The sequence below is a fragment of the Mytilus californianus genome, unplaced genomic scaffold, assembly GCF_021869535.1.
Source record: "Mytilus californianus isolate M0D057914Y unplaced genomic scaffold, xbMytCali1.0.p SCAF_1, whole genome shotgun sequence".
Lineage (NCBI taxonomy): Eukaryota > Metazoa > Mollusca > Bivalvia > Mytilida > Mytilidae > Mytilus > Mytilus californianus.
Window position 1 is genome coordinate 13,973,300 of NW_026262581.1, and position 18,654 is coordinate 13,991,953.

Below are 18,654 nucleotides of genomic sequence, written 5' to 3' on the forward strand. Positions count from 1 at the left end.
AGAACAAAAAAATATTTTGCTATTTTGCTGTTGTATTTTTTTTTCTTAAGGTGTTGAGTCATATGAAAGTAAATTAATTCACTGTTAAAAAAATGAAAACAAACACTTTACAAACTTCATGTGTCCGAAGCTCTTTTCTTTATTTACCTTCGTCAGGAACTCTCAAAGCTGAATATTTGAAAGCCAAGCATGTATAAGAATAGTTAAATAGCTATATGACCAAAAAGGTCATTGTTTTAAGTTTTGTTTTGAATGTTGTTGTTTATCAAGGGTAATTAATTTTCTACGTTCGTATAGAAGGAAGTTTAGAGTACAATTTAATGAGTCAGGAGACAAATAACATAAGTTCACAGAATAGTGATATTTTAAAGTACATAATACAATCTCAAGTGGTTGACACTCGCATAACATATATAACAATCCTTATATGTAGTCTAGGCATGAATTCAAGAGTCGCCAAAACAACTGTCATCAATACCAGATTCACAAAAAAAGATCAAAAGATCACAAAATGTTTAAAAAAATAACAAGATATGCATAGTATTTTTCATCGTTTTGGTTTTGTACATAATTTTAAGCAAGCTTTTTTAATTTATGGCAGATATTACGTCAGACATGGGTTTGGTCGAGTATATACATCCTTATCTAGCAGAAGCGGACTATAAAAAGACATCCGTTAAACTAACTTTCATTTTTTCATCATTCATTTTCTACTCACTTCTTTACATTTTTTCTCACGTTTTTGGAAGTGGGACGCGTACTTATAACAATCTTACTAAAAAGGAAAAAGTCTTTTGGAATTTAGCTGTCGTTCGTGCAATATATGGGATTTTCTGTACTGTCATTGGGATCTGGGCTATATTTGTGGACGAAGAGCTGGAGAAAGATGTTGTTTTTGCTACAACTCCTACAAGTTATTTTGCTCTGACAGTTACGGTAGGATTTTTTATTTTCGAATGCTCTGCAATAATTATTTCCGATATTATATACCGGAAGTTCAGTTTTCTGTTAAACCTTCACCATTGGCTTTCTCTTGTTGGATACAGTGTTTTGATGATCGTTGAAAGCAGTCACTGCTTCGGAACAAAGGGACTTATATTAGAAATGAGCACGCCATTTTCTGCTATCTGCTGGACAGTTCTCAAAGTCGGAAAGGCAGACACTTTGTTATGGAAAGCAAACCAGTTTCTATTGGTTCATACTTTCCATTTGCGGTCGGTGGTTGAATGCTTTCTGTGGTATATAACATTTAAACACTGGGACCGAATATGGGAGGCCATGCCACTAGCATTGTTTATTATGCTTTATATTCAGCTGACGTTAGTCACATTCGTCATGACACCATACTGGACATACAAGAAAACGCAACAGATGATCGTACCTGTCGATTGGAATTTTGAAGAGTCAAACAAAACCCGGATGACGAATGGTGCCGTGGAAAAGAAAACGGCATAAACTAAATTTGTGAGTGAGAAATACTCAGGGTGTTGAGACTGTAAACAAACAATGTTGTTACCTTTTGTTTTTGTTTTAATAAATTGTTTCAAATAAAAAAAACATGCATTCTCATCAAAAGTTTACAATTATGACTTTCTTTTGTTTTAAAGATACCAAGGATTTGTATACTATACAAATCCTTGAAGATTTACATTACATTACATGTATGTTTCATTATAATACGTTATTTTGATTGGCTAACAGCAATCTCGCGTCATTCTGAAATTAACATTCATTTCAAAATGAAATATAACATTCATCATGACATAAGCTTCCACAATAAAGAGAACAGGTAAATAAACGAAAAACTTGATAGAAATCGTGTTTTCATGATCATAGCAAAAAAAAAATGTAATTATAAGTATTGAATGCTTCTTTTAGTAATTTTATAGGGTTGTAAAAGCGTTGACCGCGCTTCATACAAAATGTACTTCAGTCAACGCTTTTACACCCCAATAAATTTACAAAAAGAAGCATTCAATTCTTAATTATTTAATACCAATATTTATATGACTTGAACATTATGCCAGGGTGCAGTAACTATATCTTTGCCTAGCTCAGAAACGGTACGGCGATGGCTCGACCGTTCATTCTTCATGTTTCATTTCAATCTGCAAATAACAATCAATTGCGTTACCTCCGTAATAAAAAAGCCAACGGAAGTTTATTGTCTGAGAACAAATTTACAGAAAACTTAACCTTTAGAAAATATAGAAGGAGATGTGGATGATACTTCAATGAAATAACAACCTAGAGACAAAAACCTTAGAAAAAAAAACATTTAGAGGTTTTCATACAATCTTCAACAAGTGTCCATACAAAATGGCAGGCTCTCAATCGACCACCGTCTAAAAAACTAACGAATAATTGACAAGAGACTATTAAAGGTCTGTCATGAGCACCTATTGAATTACATAATAGATTAGTTATTGAAAACTGGTCATTATCGTGATATATGGACTTCCCACATGACAGTGGTATTGACTAAGACAGCGATAATGATCGAGCCGAAGGCGAGGTCATTATCGCTGTCGCAGTCAATAACACTGTCCTACGGGCAGTCCATGTATCACGATAATGACCAGTTCTTTAATAACTATTGTTTATTTCATTGAGGAACCATGTTTTTAAAACATTCTCATAAATTCAAATTGTTCAAAGCAAACTCGAGTTATTGTACGATTTCTATAGGAAAGAGTTAAGACCAGTCATAGTGATAACTATAAGTCACTGCCATTCATTTAAGTGAATTTTTCAGTATATGAATACAAAAATAAAGTTTTCTATCATTTTATAATTAACCAGAGAAACCACGCCCCACTGGTCATTAATATGTTAAAGTCCGTTAACGACCGGTTTATGGTCCGTTTTTATCTGTTAAAGACCGATGGAATTTATTACTGAAGAATAAAGAATGTCATGCGGCCCCTTTTTATCCAATAAGAGAAGCCAATTCTTAACCGATATGAAATAATCATAATTAAATGTATCTAAACCTAACATGACTGGGAAATTTAAAAGAATTATTTCATGGAGACAAAATATCTATTTTTCATTTTCTCCTAAGATATCCTGAAAGTAGCAAATGACTAAATCTAATGTTGCCAAGGATGTATTTTATATGCAATTCAGTGGTAAGACAATGACAGTTTATTCATTTATAGGAATTGAATACTTTGTGATATTATTCGCTTCATGTAAACTGTGACAAATTGTCGGACAAGTGATACATTGTATTGTACTGTGCAATAAAATAAATTTTTTACTTTTATTTTTTATGAGTAAATTATTATTCGAACGCTCATAATTAAGAAATTCATGGGAGCTGTTATTAAAATGCTGATTTTCCACATATTTTGACACCTGTTAGCGACTTACTTTAGTTTCTATGGGAACTAAATAGGAAATATCTTTCCTCAAAACCACAAGATCAATGAAATCAATCGAATGAAAGATTTATTTGGCGTTACGCACTATTCTATAGTTACTTTAGAAATTAGATGTGATATGTTTGCCAATGAGATAACTATCTACCAAAGACCAAAGAACAAGGATGTAACAACTACAGGTCATCGCACGGCATAAGTAATTCTTAGTTAAGGATGTACTTAGGTCAGGTTTATGAATTTTTGTCAGATGTTTGGACTTCTTTTGTTTTTTCCTACGATACAGGATAAAATATTTTGCCCCATACCACCCACTTTTCTTTTCATAGAAGACTTCAATAGCTCATAAAATAGTCATTACCAAAATTCAAGCAGATTCTAGATTTTTTTTCTTACGATTTGAAACCCAAATAATGCCAATTATGAATATATGTAAAAGTCCAAGTCAGCCTTTTCCCGCCATTTTAAAAAAATCAATATCGCAAAAAGGAGTTCCATTACATCTCAATATTTTTAGCTTATTTTGTTCCTTAACTAATGCTCTTCTGACTTAAAGAATCGATTTTGAATTCGAGATTTTTTTTAATTTCACCTAACTACATCCCTAAACTACATTATAAAACCAAAATAATGATATAGATAAAGATAAATAGATATTTTTTTTATTTCCAATAGGGGACCCATTATAGGCATAATCAGTACATTGGTTTTTTATCACACAATTGCAATAGTCAATACACAAGAAAATAAAAAATAAAAATACAACTGACAAAAAACATGAAATATAAATTGAGTTAATAATACATGTAGTCACATAAACCAGTATGTTTAGTGTTTATTGACCATGTACCAGAAGCAGCATCACATCCATTATAGAAAAAGCTTTTGAGTTAAGTACTTCCTCGTAGCTGATGCATATAAACAAATAGTATTGTTGTTCATATGCAGGAGTCACCAAGTGCAGGTGCTTAAAGGACACTCAAGCCAATACACAGAAATATGAAAACTTACACACTTTACAACACAAGCATAAACTAATACTTAAAAAGAATTACTATATTATAGTCCTGCTTGTGGCTAATGCACATAAATAAGATTAATATGTAGTTATCCAAATGCAGGAGCCACCAAGGGCAGGTGCTTAAAGGACATAGTAATATATTGTGTAAAATTTCTGTATAAAAAAAATTGGATTTGGACGCAGCCTCTAGCACAACTTGTCCCAATGATATATAAAAAGGATAACAGGAATGACAAGAATTACTGTACAGTACAATATACTACTTCCAACACCCGACTCCTCCGAAAATAACAATGAACAACACATGGTCCAGATAGACTGACTTGGTACAGGCGCACAATGTGGTGGGGTTAAAGACCACACACCACCACCACCACCACACATCTTTGCCTATATAGACCCATAGGTTGTAAAACAACTAAAACACACAATAAACACCTGCACAGTGTAGCAACCAACAGGACGATCACTAACATGAAAAATTGGAAAAAAAACAAAAACACATAATTTGGAAATCAGGGTCAACACGTGCTCGCAACTACAGGAATTTAAGCTAGCTAGGGCCCGGTTTAAAGCTGTTGCGGTAAATCCGCAATGCATATATGACAAACCTTCGGGCGTAGCAAGACATACAGAAATTTAAGTGTTAATGGTTTTATACATTTGTCGAGAATAATAATTTTTTAAACAATCTTTATATTGCATTAAAATATTTAAGATATTTTACAAAATGATAAAATACCTGACCAAACATTCAGTTGATAAAAACGAGAAAGTCCACTGTTTGCCCCCTACGAAGTCAATCACGTGTCCCATCAAGAAGTATCGTAAATATAATAACATCTTCTTAATGTTCACAAAATCAGATAGAATAATCTACCATTATATTGTATTTCAACTTCATTTTACATATTTGTTTGCGGTCCTCGTATTTCGTGCATATATGGAAAATAAAAGTGCACAAGCTTCCTGACATTGCCTCATTTTGAGACATTCCCATAAATATTTATACATGCACGATATCCTAACTAGTCCAGGACCTACTAGACCCCGTATCACTCCTAATATTACGACATGTTAATGACCCGTTTATGACATCACGTTTAATTTTTCCGTGAGAGCCCCATGTATAGAAATCGGACACAGTTTCTCCCCACTGAGGGGTACAATCCCTCCCTCCCATACACACAACATGTTTAGGTAACACAAACAAGAATCATTCGGTATCGTTGGTTAAAGGCTTGAAATAAGGCACATCTGGGGCCATGCCGGGGCTTAATTGTACGCTCAAGTGAGTATATTTCCTATGTCAGTCGAAATTCGTTCCCTTTTTGCCAACCTCAACATACTGTAAACTTTGATTCTAGAAATTATTGAGAGGTTTTTATTAATGCGGAAAATGCGACTACTTGAGTATCGCAATAATAAGAACTCGCATTCTGCTATCTGATACATATATCTGTATGCAGCTTTCCGAAAATCGCAATTATTAAACTCGCATTTTTGTTCATTCTTCAAAAATCGCAATAATAAATACATGCAATAATTTCTGAATTTTCGGTACTCATTCTTTAAATTTATGTCCATTGTGTATACCAAGTTTCATTTTCGTCACCTCAATATTACCTGTTTGCTCTGATGGCTTAAAAGACCAATAATCAATCACTCGGTGTTGATCTAAAGTGATTGTAGACCGTATAACCTTAAAATTAACACAATTTCGAAATCAGATAAGATTAAACTGTAGTATTAATCGGTAACACTGTCAATCAGATCAGAAGGACACTGATCAAGGACAATTCAACAAAAATTAATATGGTACTGATCGGGGACAATAACAAATATAATGGAATGGTACTGATCGGGGACAATAACAAATATAATGGAATGGTACTGATCGGGGACAATAACAAATATAATGGAATGGTACTGATCGGGGACAAATTCTCAAATCAGATTATTTATGTTTTCTACCCTCACACCTAATCGAGGTCAATTTTATTTATCAGTGGGAATTTAAAAATAGAATCCAAAACAACAATAATGAAGAAACAAAAATAAATAATAGTTATAAATGAAAGCATTATCTCAACAAAATGTATAAACAAAAATTGTAGGCTTCACCAAGGGAACAAATTAAGGTATAAACGAACCAAAATATTGTGCAATGCGAAAACATTCCAAATGATACAAAGGTAGATAATCTTGGAGTTTGGCTTTGTTCAAGCTATTTTTTATCTTACCCAATGATTTGACATAAAATTTAACTAGTTTTTTCATACATATGATAATAGTGTGTGTAATTGCAAATGAGGGAGCTGTCCGGCAAAGATAATAGGCTAATAATAAGTTAGATGATTGACAACATATTTGATATGTTTGGTTAGTGTGTTTTAACAGATATTCCTATGGGGACCAACTGCGTTCCTTTCCTTGTCGATCTTTTTCTTTATTCGCGTGAGGCAGACTTCAAACAGGAGCGCCTTAAGAAGAATCCTTCAAATTAACTTCTTCTATCATAGATTATGACCTCATACTGAATAATCTTAAGTTTGGTGAATATGTTCATCGCAATTATCGATTCTCATTGCAACAAAAGATACCACAGATGCAGTTAAGTCTGTTTCATATATTGACTTACATCTAGAAATTGACAATGGTTGTCGGTTGAGAACTAAGCTTTTACAGCAAAAGAGATGATTTTCATTTCTATGTAGTAACATTCAAGCAACAGCTGGGTATATGCTTCCGAGTTGGTACGATATTCCAGGACTTGTGTCACCTTTCATTATCTCCTTGATAGAGGGTTGCTGCTTACAAGGAATCTATTGAAATAAATGTGATTAACGGTAAAGTTGTCAATGAAGTAAATCCTACGAAAGATTTACAGACGCCATTATATTATGATTTTTGTAGATATACTTTTTTATCGATAAAATACATGTCTAGTAAAATAATTATTTACTACGAATATAAGGCTTTATGGTTTTCTATTAAGTAAAAAGAGGTCAATGCATTCTGTAATACCATTTTTTTCTTTTCGATATTTTAAAACTTTTTAAAGCAAATAGCGAACTTTCTTTAATACATTAGATTGGTAACTTATTCGTATTTTTAATAATAAGTTTAGGTGAACTTACAGCGTTATCTGTTTTTTTGTTTTTTTAATGAACCCAAAAGAGGAAACCCAATTAAGTAAGCGATGATAGTCAGGTGTCATATCATTTAGGTTTGCTATAAATAAAGGTCGCCTAATATTATTCTACACTCGAAACGAATAACAATCCTAAATTTTCTAATCGTGTTGTTGTTTCCTGACAACCGAAATATATCATGTTAAAACAAGATTCACATGCACAGGCATGACACGAAACAGTCAAAGTGCTCGATTTATAAATTTTACAGAAATATCATAGGATGAAAATTATCAATGTTGGCTTTTTGACAGTGGTCTGTTTATCAATATATGATGTCATTAGTAGTTTGCACTTGTTGGCTATCGTATATATACGATAACCTAGAACGAATTTTATCGTCTTTTGAATTAACATTTATAAACGTTAAGGTTCCTGTTGTTATAATCTTTGTTTTGTTTTAATTTCTGCTTTCATTTTGTTTTTCATGTTTTATATCATATCACTGACAACACAAAAGTGTGTCATAATTCAACATTTTATTCATAAAAAGGGGAAAAGACACAAAGGGACATTGAAAAAAACATAACCAAAGAAACACAGACATCTTCGGCAAGGGAAAAACGACACAGTGATAAGCAACAATCCACAAAAACATTTCCACACAAAAATATAGATCAAGCGGCATAAACCCCACAAATACTCAGGTACTCCAGTAGAGTCCGCAGTTCTTGCTCAATTAGTGAAACCCGTCCTGTTCAAATTCGTTGATGAATCATATAGAGTAAAACCGACCATTCAATAGCGGATCTGTGAGTGTCTCGTGTCTTACTCTAAGAAAAAATCTCATTCTTCAACCATCGGTACACGAGAATTCTCTCACCTAACACTCAGTGACTCAATGTGAAAATATTAGATTAAAAAACTTTTTTTCTGCACAAATGGCAGAAATGACTGTTTGTCGGTAGAAACAACACGGACATTAAAAAAATACATATGCACGAATTGCAACACGGACCTTTTTTAAAACAAAAATAGGGATTACCTCAGGTCTTTCGGAAGGATAAACAATTACTACTACAACAGTGGCACCCGGTTTGTTGCCGATAAAAAGTTGCATTTGGTGAGATAAACTAGTGACCAAAAGTTTTAAATGCAAAAATTAGTTAAGGTTGGAGAGAATAAAAAACAAAAGGACTTAAACTGATCATATATGGTCAATTGTTTCTGAAGGTGTTGCAACTTTTATTTTACAACTAACTTTTATAAGCTGTAAATTCACATTTGTATTTCCTTCTTCTCCGCCAAGCATGCGACATATATAGTTGAAATCAAAGACTGATATAGACTAGGAGTCCGAATAATGTGTCTGAGTAGGGTGATATATCTTCCTGAGTTCTACTATCTTGTGAGCTGGCAGGTAAAAAATCCGATTCAGTGCGTTGGGATAGTACAAAGCATGGCGTATTCCTATCTCATTTTAGCGTCATGAATATGCATTAAATATATTTGCCACTGGATTTTAAGCAACCACCAATCAATAATTCAATGTGTGCAGTGTCGGAAGCCATTTTTAAACGGTACGCTTAAAACGAAAAAGGATGAATGAAAATTGCACATACAAAGAAATGAAAAAAACATATTGCAGTCAAACATTTGTATTGATCATAGAAAAAAAACATATTGTAGTCAAACATTTGTATCGATTAACAGTAATAGAAAAAAATATATTGCAGTCAAACATTTGAATCGATCATACAGTAATAGAAAAAAACATATTGTAGTCAAACATTTGTATCGATCATACAATAATAGAAAAAAACATATTGTAGTCAAACATTTGTATCGATCAAACAGTAATAGAAAAAAAAAACATATTGCAGTCAAACATTTGTATCGATCATACAGTAATAGAAAAAACATATTGCAGTCAAACATTTGTATCGATCATACAGTAATAGAAAAAACATATTGCAGTCAAACATTTGTATCGATCATACAGTAATAGAAAAAAAGATATTGTAGTCAAACATTTGTATCGATCATACAGTAATAGAAAAAACATATTGCAGTCAAACATTTGTATCGATCATACAGTAATAGAAAAAAACATATTGCAGTCAAACATTTGTATCGATCATACAGTAAATAAGGAACTTTTATGTCACCATAATGTGTATACGGAATTTCCATGCAGATGTGTATAATAATTTTCTTTTATTATATTTCGTAAAGCACTAAGTTAATCAAAGCGACTACAAAAGAAACAGTCGAATTTAGCCCAGTGTTCTAACTTAAGCCTCAGCCATAAGTTCAAACTGATCAGTTTGAAGATTACTCATATACTATTAATCTAAAAAGGTATCTTGTTTGTCTTGGATGCGATTCAAAACACGGCTGTAACAAAACAAAGCCTTCAAATTAGTAAATTCTGCCCTTAGACTGGTTGACACGGATTAAGAAGAATGTTTACGACGTTCAGCCCTAAATCTGCAGACTGTTATTTTGTAAGCTAACACTGTAAATAAAATGCGACTCCGCGTGTTGGTCTTGTACAAAGCAAGTTATAAAATAGTCATAGTCATATAGTCATATCTCATCAACACGTTACAAATATAAGTGAGATTCCCCGAAAGTGGTTGAAGTGTTTCTTGTTTTCTTTGTCAATTTGACATATTATTTGCAATAACTACATGAACTAATTGCTGCATTCGAAACAGGATATGCTTACCCTCTTCTCGAATTTCATAAGAGTGCATATTTCCTTTAGGTTTTCAAGGTTTTTTATTTGTTGTTGTATATCTATTGTTTTCATCGTTGTGACATGGTCTGTCCTGGTCTATTGTCTGTTGTGCCGACTTCTGACGCTGTCTTTGATTTTCTACATATTTATGACAGTAATTTAGAATATTTTCAATACTTTGTCTTGGAAATCGTACTTAGTATACAAGGTTTACAATTGCCTTAAAACAAGGCTTGCATCAGGGTTTAATGAATATGTACAGAATTTATAAATTTTGGGTACACATAATCTTATTTGTAGATAAACTGACGAAATGTAATGTCCAAAAGTCAACACTGATATAATTGTGTAAGCAAGATAACCTGGTCAATCATTCTATGGCAGTGAGGTTAATAACCAACAGGATAATTAACATCGCCTTAATGACCAGTTGATTAAGTTATATAGTGAACCTGGTTTGAGAGATTTTCAATTCAGCAGGTATTTGTTTTGGACAAGTTTCTTATAATGACTTTTTACTTCAAAGTTAACGGTACGGTACGACAAAGTTTTGCCGTTTTAAATTTAAAATCTCCACTATGTATATTAATTTCTTAGATATAAAAAAAAAAAAAAATTAACCGTTTGCACTCGGTCCTCAAACTCAGTTCATAACTGATAAAACCAAAACTACGTGAGTGTCTTGTTCTTGTGTTGATAGTAAGATATACAAAAATCATTTAATCAGTCTAACAAAATATATTGCTGCAACTTTTCTTCTATAAGTACGTTAATTTAATTTAAAAGTACCCTTTCTGGCACAGATGTTTTTGATATATATAATTTCATATAAAAATTACATAAAAAAATAATGACAATTTTGGGGGTAAAATATGGTAATCATGACATATATATATGACATTTCTTGCTTTCCTGTGCTGTGGTACTATAAACATTTTTTTCTGTAAAGCCATTTTATATCGCCATCTTCATCTAGAAATATGTAACAGAGTACAATTGGACATTAATTCTTATTTCCATGTTTAGATAAAGAAATAACATATTTGAAAAATATTCATAAGTATTTATCTTAATCACATTTTTATGAACATTTTAATAAGAAGAAATTTATTATTTAAACTATCCAATATTTCACAAATATTATCTAACCATGTATTATACATGTAATACATGTAATTTACAAGTTAACATGAATTAACAAATTGACCAACACGTCAAATAATATTTACACAATTTAGTTTCCAAACAGGGAACTGTGGCGAAAAAACACATTTACATGTTTTCTTATGCAACAACTTGCAAATTTTGTGTCATGGGGAAGATGTTATTACATACATGTAGCGGGGTTCCGCACAGGTAAATATGACGACAAGTCTTTGATTGTAAATAGATTTTCCTTAATCAAGCCTTACCTGAAACTCTGGACATTGTATAAATACCGTGGTCTGGTATGTTCTGGTCACTCAGGATATTCTATGCCAAAAACACCGATAAGTAAATATTATAATACAAGGCTTGATTGATTGTAAACAGTTGGCTTATTCACGACACTGTGTCAAATACTACATGGCTGTATAAAGTTTCCTGCATATTGATGTAATAAACAAACAAAGATATAAGAAGATGTGGTATGAGTGCCAATGAGACAACTCAGTCTCCATCCAAGTCAAAATTTATAAAAGTAAACAATTATAGGTCAAAGTACGGTCTTCAACATGGAGCCTTAGCTCACACCGAACAGCAAGCTATAAAGGGCCACAAAAATTACTAGTGTAAAACCATTCAAACGGGAAAACCAACGGTCTAATCTATATATAAAACCGAGAAACGAGAAACACTTATGAACCTCATCAACAAACGACAACTACTGAACATCAGATTCCTGACTTAGGACAGGTGCAGACAAATGCAGCGGGTTTAAACGTTTTAATGGTACCAAAACCTTCACCCTTTTTCTGAAACAATAGTGTAACATCACAACATAGAAAGACACACTATAAAATATCAACTGAAATAGCTTAACTCAATCAAAGGACATATTAACACCAGTGAACATACACTGAACAAATAAATTTGACCTATGATACAATGTAAATACAAAATAAATAAACTAAGGGAAGAATAATAAAAGAAACATGTTATACCGCTATGAAATGTTAAACAATTTAAGAAAAACAATATGCCGCAGTCGAACAAAAATATCAGCCATTTGCAATAACTTTAAACACAGGTAAATGAAAATAATTTTAAACATGTTTTATAAGATCTCAATCCTGATAATACGTTGTTTGCTAGATAAACAATGAACAAATATAAATTTGATGTTAAAAGTCTCTCTTTGTTACAGGCTCCTGATATTCAGTATGGGAATCTTAGATTACATAATACCGGAAGTCGACAAAATTGAATTTCGTAGACCATCGGTCAAGCTGTTTTGTATCTTTATTTCACTTGTTTTCTTTGTTTGTGTGTTTGGATTTTCACATTTTATGGGAAAATTATTTAATACGTACAAAATCCTGGATAAAAAGGAACAGATATTTTGGAATCTGGCAATAGTACGAGCAGTTTATGGAATATTTTGTACAGTCATTGGAATCTGGTCATTTTTTATCGACAGTGAACTGGAAAAAGATGTTATCTTCGGAACAACACCAACCAGTTATTTTGCGATTTCAGCAACTGTTGGATTTTTTTGTTTTGAATGTCTGGCTGTTTCCATATCAGATATAGTGTATAGGAGGTTCAGTATCTTATTGAATATTCATCACTGGATATCGCTTGTTGGATTTTCCATCTTACTGATAGTAGAGAGTAGCCATTTTTTCGGCACAAGAGGGCTCTTATTGGAAATGAGCACTCCATTTTCCGCCGTATGCTGGATATTTCTCAAAGCTGGAAAAGCAAACACATTGTTTTGGAAAGTTAACCAGTTTTTACTTGTTCATTCGTTTCATTTAAGATCAGTAGTCGAATGTTCTATCTGGTACGTTACTTACAAACACTGGGATATAATATGGGAAACTATGCCAGTGGCTTTCTTTGTTTGCTTATATATACAGCTAACTCTCGTGACCTTCTGGATGACTCCATACTGGACGTATAAGAAAACTGTTCAAATGATAAATCCCGTAGATTGGAACTTTGAAGATGGTAAAACAAAGACATCATAAAGAGTAGTTACTGTGTTCAAGTCAGGATTTTTATTGCAATTAACCTTTATGTACTGAATAGGTTGTGACAAACGATAGACACTATATTTTCACTATACATGTAGCTTCTTTTTTGCACTTTTACAAATCGAGTCAAATATCTTTATCTTCCATGATTTAAACAAATTAAATGTTTGTGGCAAATTAAAAATCCGCACAAAGCAAACAAGAATCATTATATTAACGCAAACTTCGGAAATGTAGAATACAACATGAATAATTTTGGCTGCTTCTGTCATCAGTTTAAATGACTGTATCAAAAAGGTGCCGATTATTTTCAAATGTCCTATCGAAACAGGGCTTATAATAGTCAATTTGTCTTACATTCTAGGACTGAATTATCCTCGTTTTCAAGAAGACAACATTATTTGCAAATCCTTTCTTCTGTAGGAGCATTAAAATATCGAATCTTCTCTATTTCTAGGGTTTTGTCACTTATACTAAGCTTCGTACAACACTTTCATACATTACTTTCTTATATTCTTATAAAGTCGTGATACATACTGCAGATTCGATAACTGTTTGGTGTTTTATGCACGAATTTTTAAAATACATTTACACCCAACTACTCAAAATTATATATCGCTTTAGAGAACTACGCCAATAAAATATTTTTTTGGTTTTATCATAAGAAATAAAAAAATCCATTCTATAATGCAATTCGTTTGTAACGGCGATTTTGGTAGGAGTATGACCAAGTTCTTTGAAAGCGTTTTATTTATTATTTATTTATTTTAAAGAAATGACTGGGATAATTCTAAAGATCACCATTCAAATATATACTAGTATTATTATTGTCTAATTTCATTCTTTCAATATTGTTTCCCTATTGCTTATGTTTAAGTAACTTATGCGTCATTTTTAGTCTAATTTTATTTTTTGTTAAAATGCATCTACTGTACAGATTGACAAGATTTTGTTGATGTAGGTAAGCATTAAATGGTAGTAGGTATAAGTAAAGCTATTATCGTAGGACTCTCTCAGTATCACAAAATAAAAGCCTAAATTTGTCCACCGATGTTTGCTGCTTAATGTTTCATGTACGAACATTTACCCCACAAGCTTGAATAAGATTATACATATGAAATCTCATATCCATCGAAGCCGGAATCCATAAATAAAATAGATGGTTGCAGTAAGATTGTATAATTTGCTCAACTGACCAATCGGGCTAGTGTAAGCTGTTTCTAATACTGGAAATCAGTTGTCTTTTAACTTTTTAAATTCATATCCACTGACAGTAAAATGGAAATGGAACGAAAATTGTTCCATTCAAATCTGTATATCTTTAGTGTTTTTAGGATTTATTTTCATATCAACTTCTTACTTTATATTTTCGATCTGTGTTTCAAATTTTTTTATTGCTGACATTGCAAGGTGAATTTTTTGACGTTGCGCGAAATCTATTTGGAAATACAATGACCGATAGTGGTGTAAGAAAAACTCATTAGACATCTAATTTTGTACGCCAGACGTGCGTTTCGTCTACGAAAGTTGAAGAGCATTGAAGCCAACAAGGACTACTGGGCTAGTGATGCCCTCGAGGAAAAAACCTCCACCAATAGTGGCATAGCATGATTTCGCTTTCAGCAATTAATGTCAAGGTACAGTAAACGGGCTATGTCACAGATTTTTGTAAAATTTTGCATACATCTTTATCTCGTCATATGTTGAAATTAAACTGAAAATCGATAAAATAATGCATTTATCTCATTTTCTGAAATATAACTGTATGAATTCTTTCAAAATAGGTGATCATTTGTAAAGAAAACACATAAAATCGGCGAAAAGCGTTCATGTTTGTCTTAAGATCATCAGATCTCCAATTACAAATCCATAGATTTTTCTTTAAAATGATATGTTTTTGATACAAAAATTTCCGTTTGATTGATATACCATAACCATAGGGTCACCGACTTCGTTTTACGGTATACAGATATAAGCCAAAAGCTGTGAAATTTTCCAAATATTGGCACCAACTCTCAAATGGCTTGTCCAATGTTTCTGTAGATTTCATTGGAGATAGATCTTGACCTGCTGATCATTTTACCAATGTCAGTTTTGCTCATACTGCTTTAGTATTTGAGATATAAACAAAAACAAAAACAAAAAAACAAACTGCATTTTACCCCTATGTTCGATTTTTAGCAACATCAGCCGTGTTTGTTGATAGATCAAATCCGCAGATACAAAATTAAAGATAATTCCCGAAGAAACATTCAGTTAAAGTTTGGTTACAAAACTCGCATGGCATTTTAGGCCAAGTGATCTTAAAAGGGTAAAAATTAACAGTCAAAGGCAAAATCTCCTATAAGGGATCATTTGAACATTTGTGAACGCATCTATCCCATCGAACTTATGATAAAGGATACAAAAGATACAGTTAAGTCTGCCTCATATCTTGACTTACATCTAGAAATTGACAATGAGGGTCGGTTGAAAACAAAACTTTACGACAAAAGAGATGATTTCGGCTTCCAAATTGTGAACTTTCCATTTCTATGTAGCAACATTCCAGTAGCGCCTGCATACAGAGTATATATCTCCCAGGGCTTGTATTTCCTATCATGATTTCCTTGATAGAGAGTTGCTGCTCACAAGGAAGCTATTAAACCAAGGGTTCCAAGTGGTGAAGTTGAAATCATCCCTTCGTAAATTTTACGGACGCCATCACGAGTTGGTTTACCGTTATGGAATATCCGTTTCACAGATGATAGCGGATATGTTCCAAATGTAACTACAATCCCGTCCCCTTTTCCCCGAATGAGACTTATACCAGGTTTGTACTAACATGAACAACACGACGGGTGCCAAAATGAAGAGCACCTGAGATCACCCCCAGTTTTTGGTGGGGTTCGTGTTGCTTAGTCTTTAGTTTTCTATGTTGTGTTTTGTGTACTATTGTTTGTCTGTTGGTCTTTTTCTTTTTTATCCATGGCGTTGTCAGTTTATTTTCGACTTATGAGTTTGAATGTCCCTTTGGTATCTTTCGCCTCTCTTTTGTACCATGTTGACTAATAGATAGGTCTTATTGTTCTGGTCACTTTTACTGATTAATATTTCGTGTTTTATAATTTTCAGGACAACCAAAATCTTTGAAATTTGCTAAAATTTTACATTTCAGGGGCAATAATTCCAAAAAGGAATGTCCGATTTTTCAAAAAAGTTACACAGGAGATAGACCTTAACCTTTTGATTATTTGTACCCATGTCAACGTTACTTTATCTATTTGAATTTTTGAGACATAAGCCAAAAACTGTAAAATTTTGTAAAAATTGAAATTTCAGGAGCAATAACTCCAAAATAGGTTGTCGATTTTCCTGAAAATTACATAGATAGACCTTGTCTAGCTGATAATTTTACCAATGTCAGTTTCGTTTAACTGCAAACAATTGAGAGATATAAGTCAATAAAATGCTCCGCTGGGCGCAGCTTGATACGACCGCAGAGGTCGAACCCTGAACAGTTGTGGCAAGTATGGACACAACATTCAAGCTTGATACAGCACTGAATTTGGATTGTGGTTAAATATTTGACACAGCATAGGTTTCTGACACAGAATGAATGTGGTCTAAGAACTTATATTTTTTTAATTTACCTATTCAAACCATATCATTATTATTTGCTTTTAAGTAACCAATTTAAAATGGAAAATTTTAAAGAAAAAAAAAGGGGAAAAAAATCCCCCCTCAAATATTTTGAACCCCCTTATGATTCATCACCCCCAAACTCATTCCCAGCCTTCCCTTTGTGTTACAATGTATGGTGCCTTGCAGTACAATTTCAGAGAGATCCGTACACTTGAATACAAGTTATATATTGTCTGGAAACTAGAAAAATGCTTGTTTTTTTGCCCCTTTTTGGCCCCAAATGCCTAAACGTTTAGGGCAATTACCTCCAAACTCAAACCCAGCTTTCCCTTTGTGATATGGAACCTTGTTGTACAATTTCATAAAGATCCATACACTTACACACAAGTTATTGTCCTGAAACTAGAAAAATGCTTGTTTTTTTGCCCCTTTTTGTCCCCTAATTCCTAAAATTTTGAGGCAATTACCCCCAAAATCAATCCCAGCCTTCCCTTTGTGGTATGGTACCTTGCAGTACAATTTCAGAGAGATTCATACACTTGAACACAAGTTATTGTCTGGAAACTAAAAAAACACTTATTTTTGGCCCCCTTTTAGCCCCTTATTCCTAAACGTTTTGGGCAATTACCCCCAAACTCAATTCCAGCTTTCCCTTTGTGATATGGAACCTTGTAGTACAATTTCAGAAAGATCCATACACTTACACACAAGTTATTGTCATGAAACTAGAAAAATGCTTGTTTTTTGCCCCTTTTTTGGCCCCTAATTCCTAAAATTTTGAGGCAATTACCCCCAAAATCAATCCCAGCATTCCCTTTGTGATATGGAACCTTGCGGTACAATGTCAGAGAGATCCATACACTAACACACAAGTTATGTCTGGAAGTTACAAAAATGCTTATTTTTGGCCCCTAATTCCTTAACTGTTGGTACCATAACCCCCAAACCTTCCTTTTGTGGTATTGAACCTTGTGGTAAAATTTCATAGAAATCCATTCACTTAAACTAAAGTTAAAGTGCGAAAACCAATGTGTCTTCGGACAATGATGACGACGACGCCAACATCATACCAATATACGACAAAATTTTTAAGATAATATTCAATGACTATGAAATTTTGCTAAAGATTGACATTTCAAAGTCAATAAGTCCAAAATAAGTAATAATTTTGTTTGAAAATTGGAAGATGGATAGATCTTGACTTGCTGGTTGTTTTCATCCTGTCATTTGTTTTCTTACTGCTTCAGTTTGTTGAGATGCAAGCCAAAAACAAGTCTTATCTTATACTCTATTTTATCTTTGGGAGAAATGTTTTTTTCAGCGGGTCAGAAAAAAACAAAGATGTTTGTAGAGGTCAGGAAATTTGATCATTTTTATTAACCCTGCTTTATACTAGACAGACACACTGAGCCGGATTTTTAACGTGCTAGTTCACAAGGTAACCAACCTTAAGGGCCAGGTGAGCTAAAATTATAACATAAACTACATGAAATTTTGACAGTGTATAAGACCACACAAACTATCAACACCTTTGGGAAAAAACAGATGTACAAACAAATGAAAAAAAAAA

At 32.9% G+C, this 18,654-nt stretch overlaps 2 protein-coding genes across 2 annotated transcripts; both read left to right on the plus strand.

Moving 5' to 3' along the window:
• The first annotated feature begins 423 nt into the window (after positions 1-423).
• Positions 424-3,268, plus strand: LOC127707893 (protein CLN8-like). Its single transcript, XM_052212684.1, has one exon. It carries the CDS (start codon positions 595-597, stop codon positions 1,453-1,455), a length of 861 nt encoding a protein of 286 aa, XP_052068644.1. The 5' UTR covers positions 424-594; the 3' UTR covers positions 1,456-3,268.
• A 9,330-nt stretch (positions 3,269-12,598) lies between these two features.
• LOC127707977 (protein CLN8-like) lies at positions 12,599-14,509 on the plus strand. The gene has a single exon (XM_052212790.1). It carries the CDS (start codon positions 12,603-12,605, stop codon positions 13,452-13,454), a length of 852 nt encoding a protein of 283 aa, XP_052068750.1. The 5' UTR covers positions 12,599-12,602; the 3' UTR covers positions 13,455-14,509.
• The last annotated feature ends 4,145 nt before the right edge of the window (positions 14,510-18,654 follow it).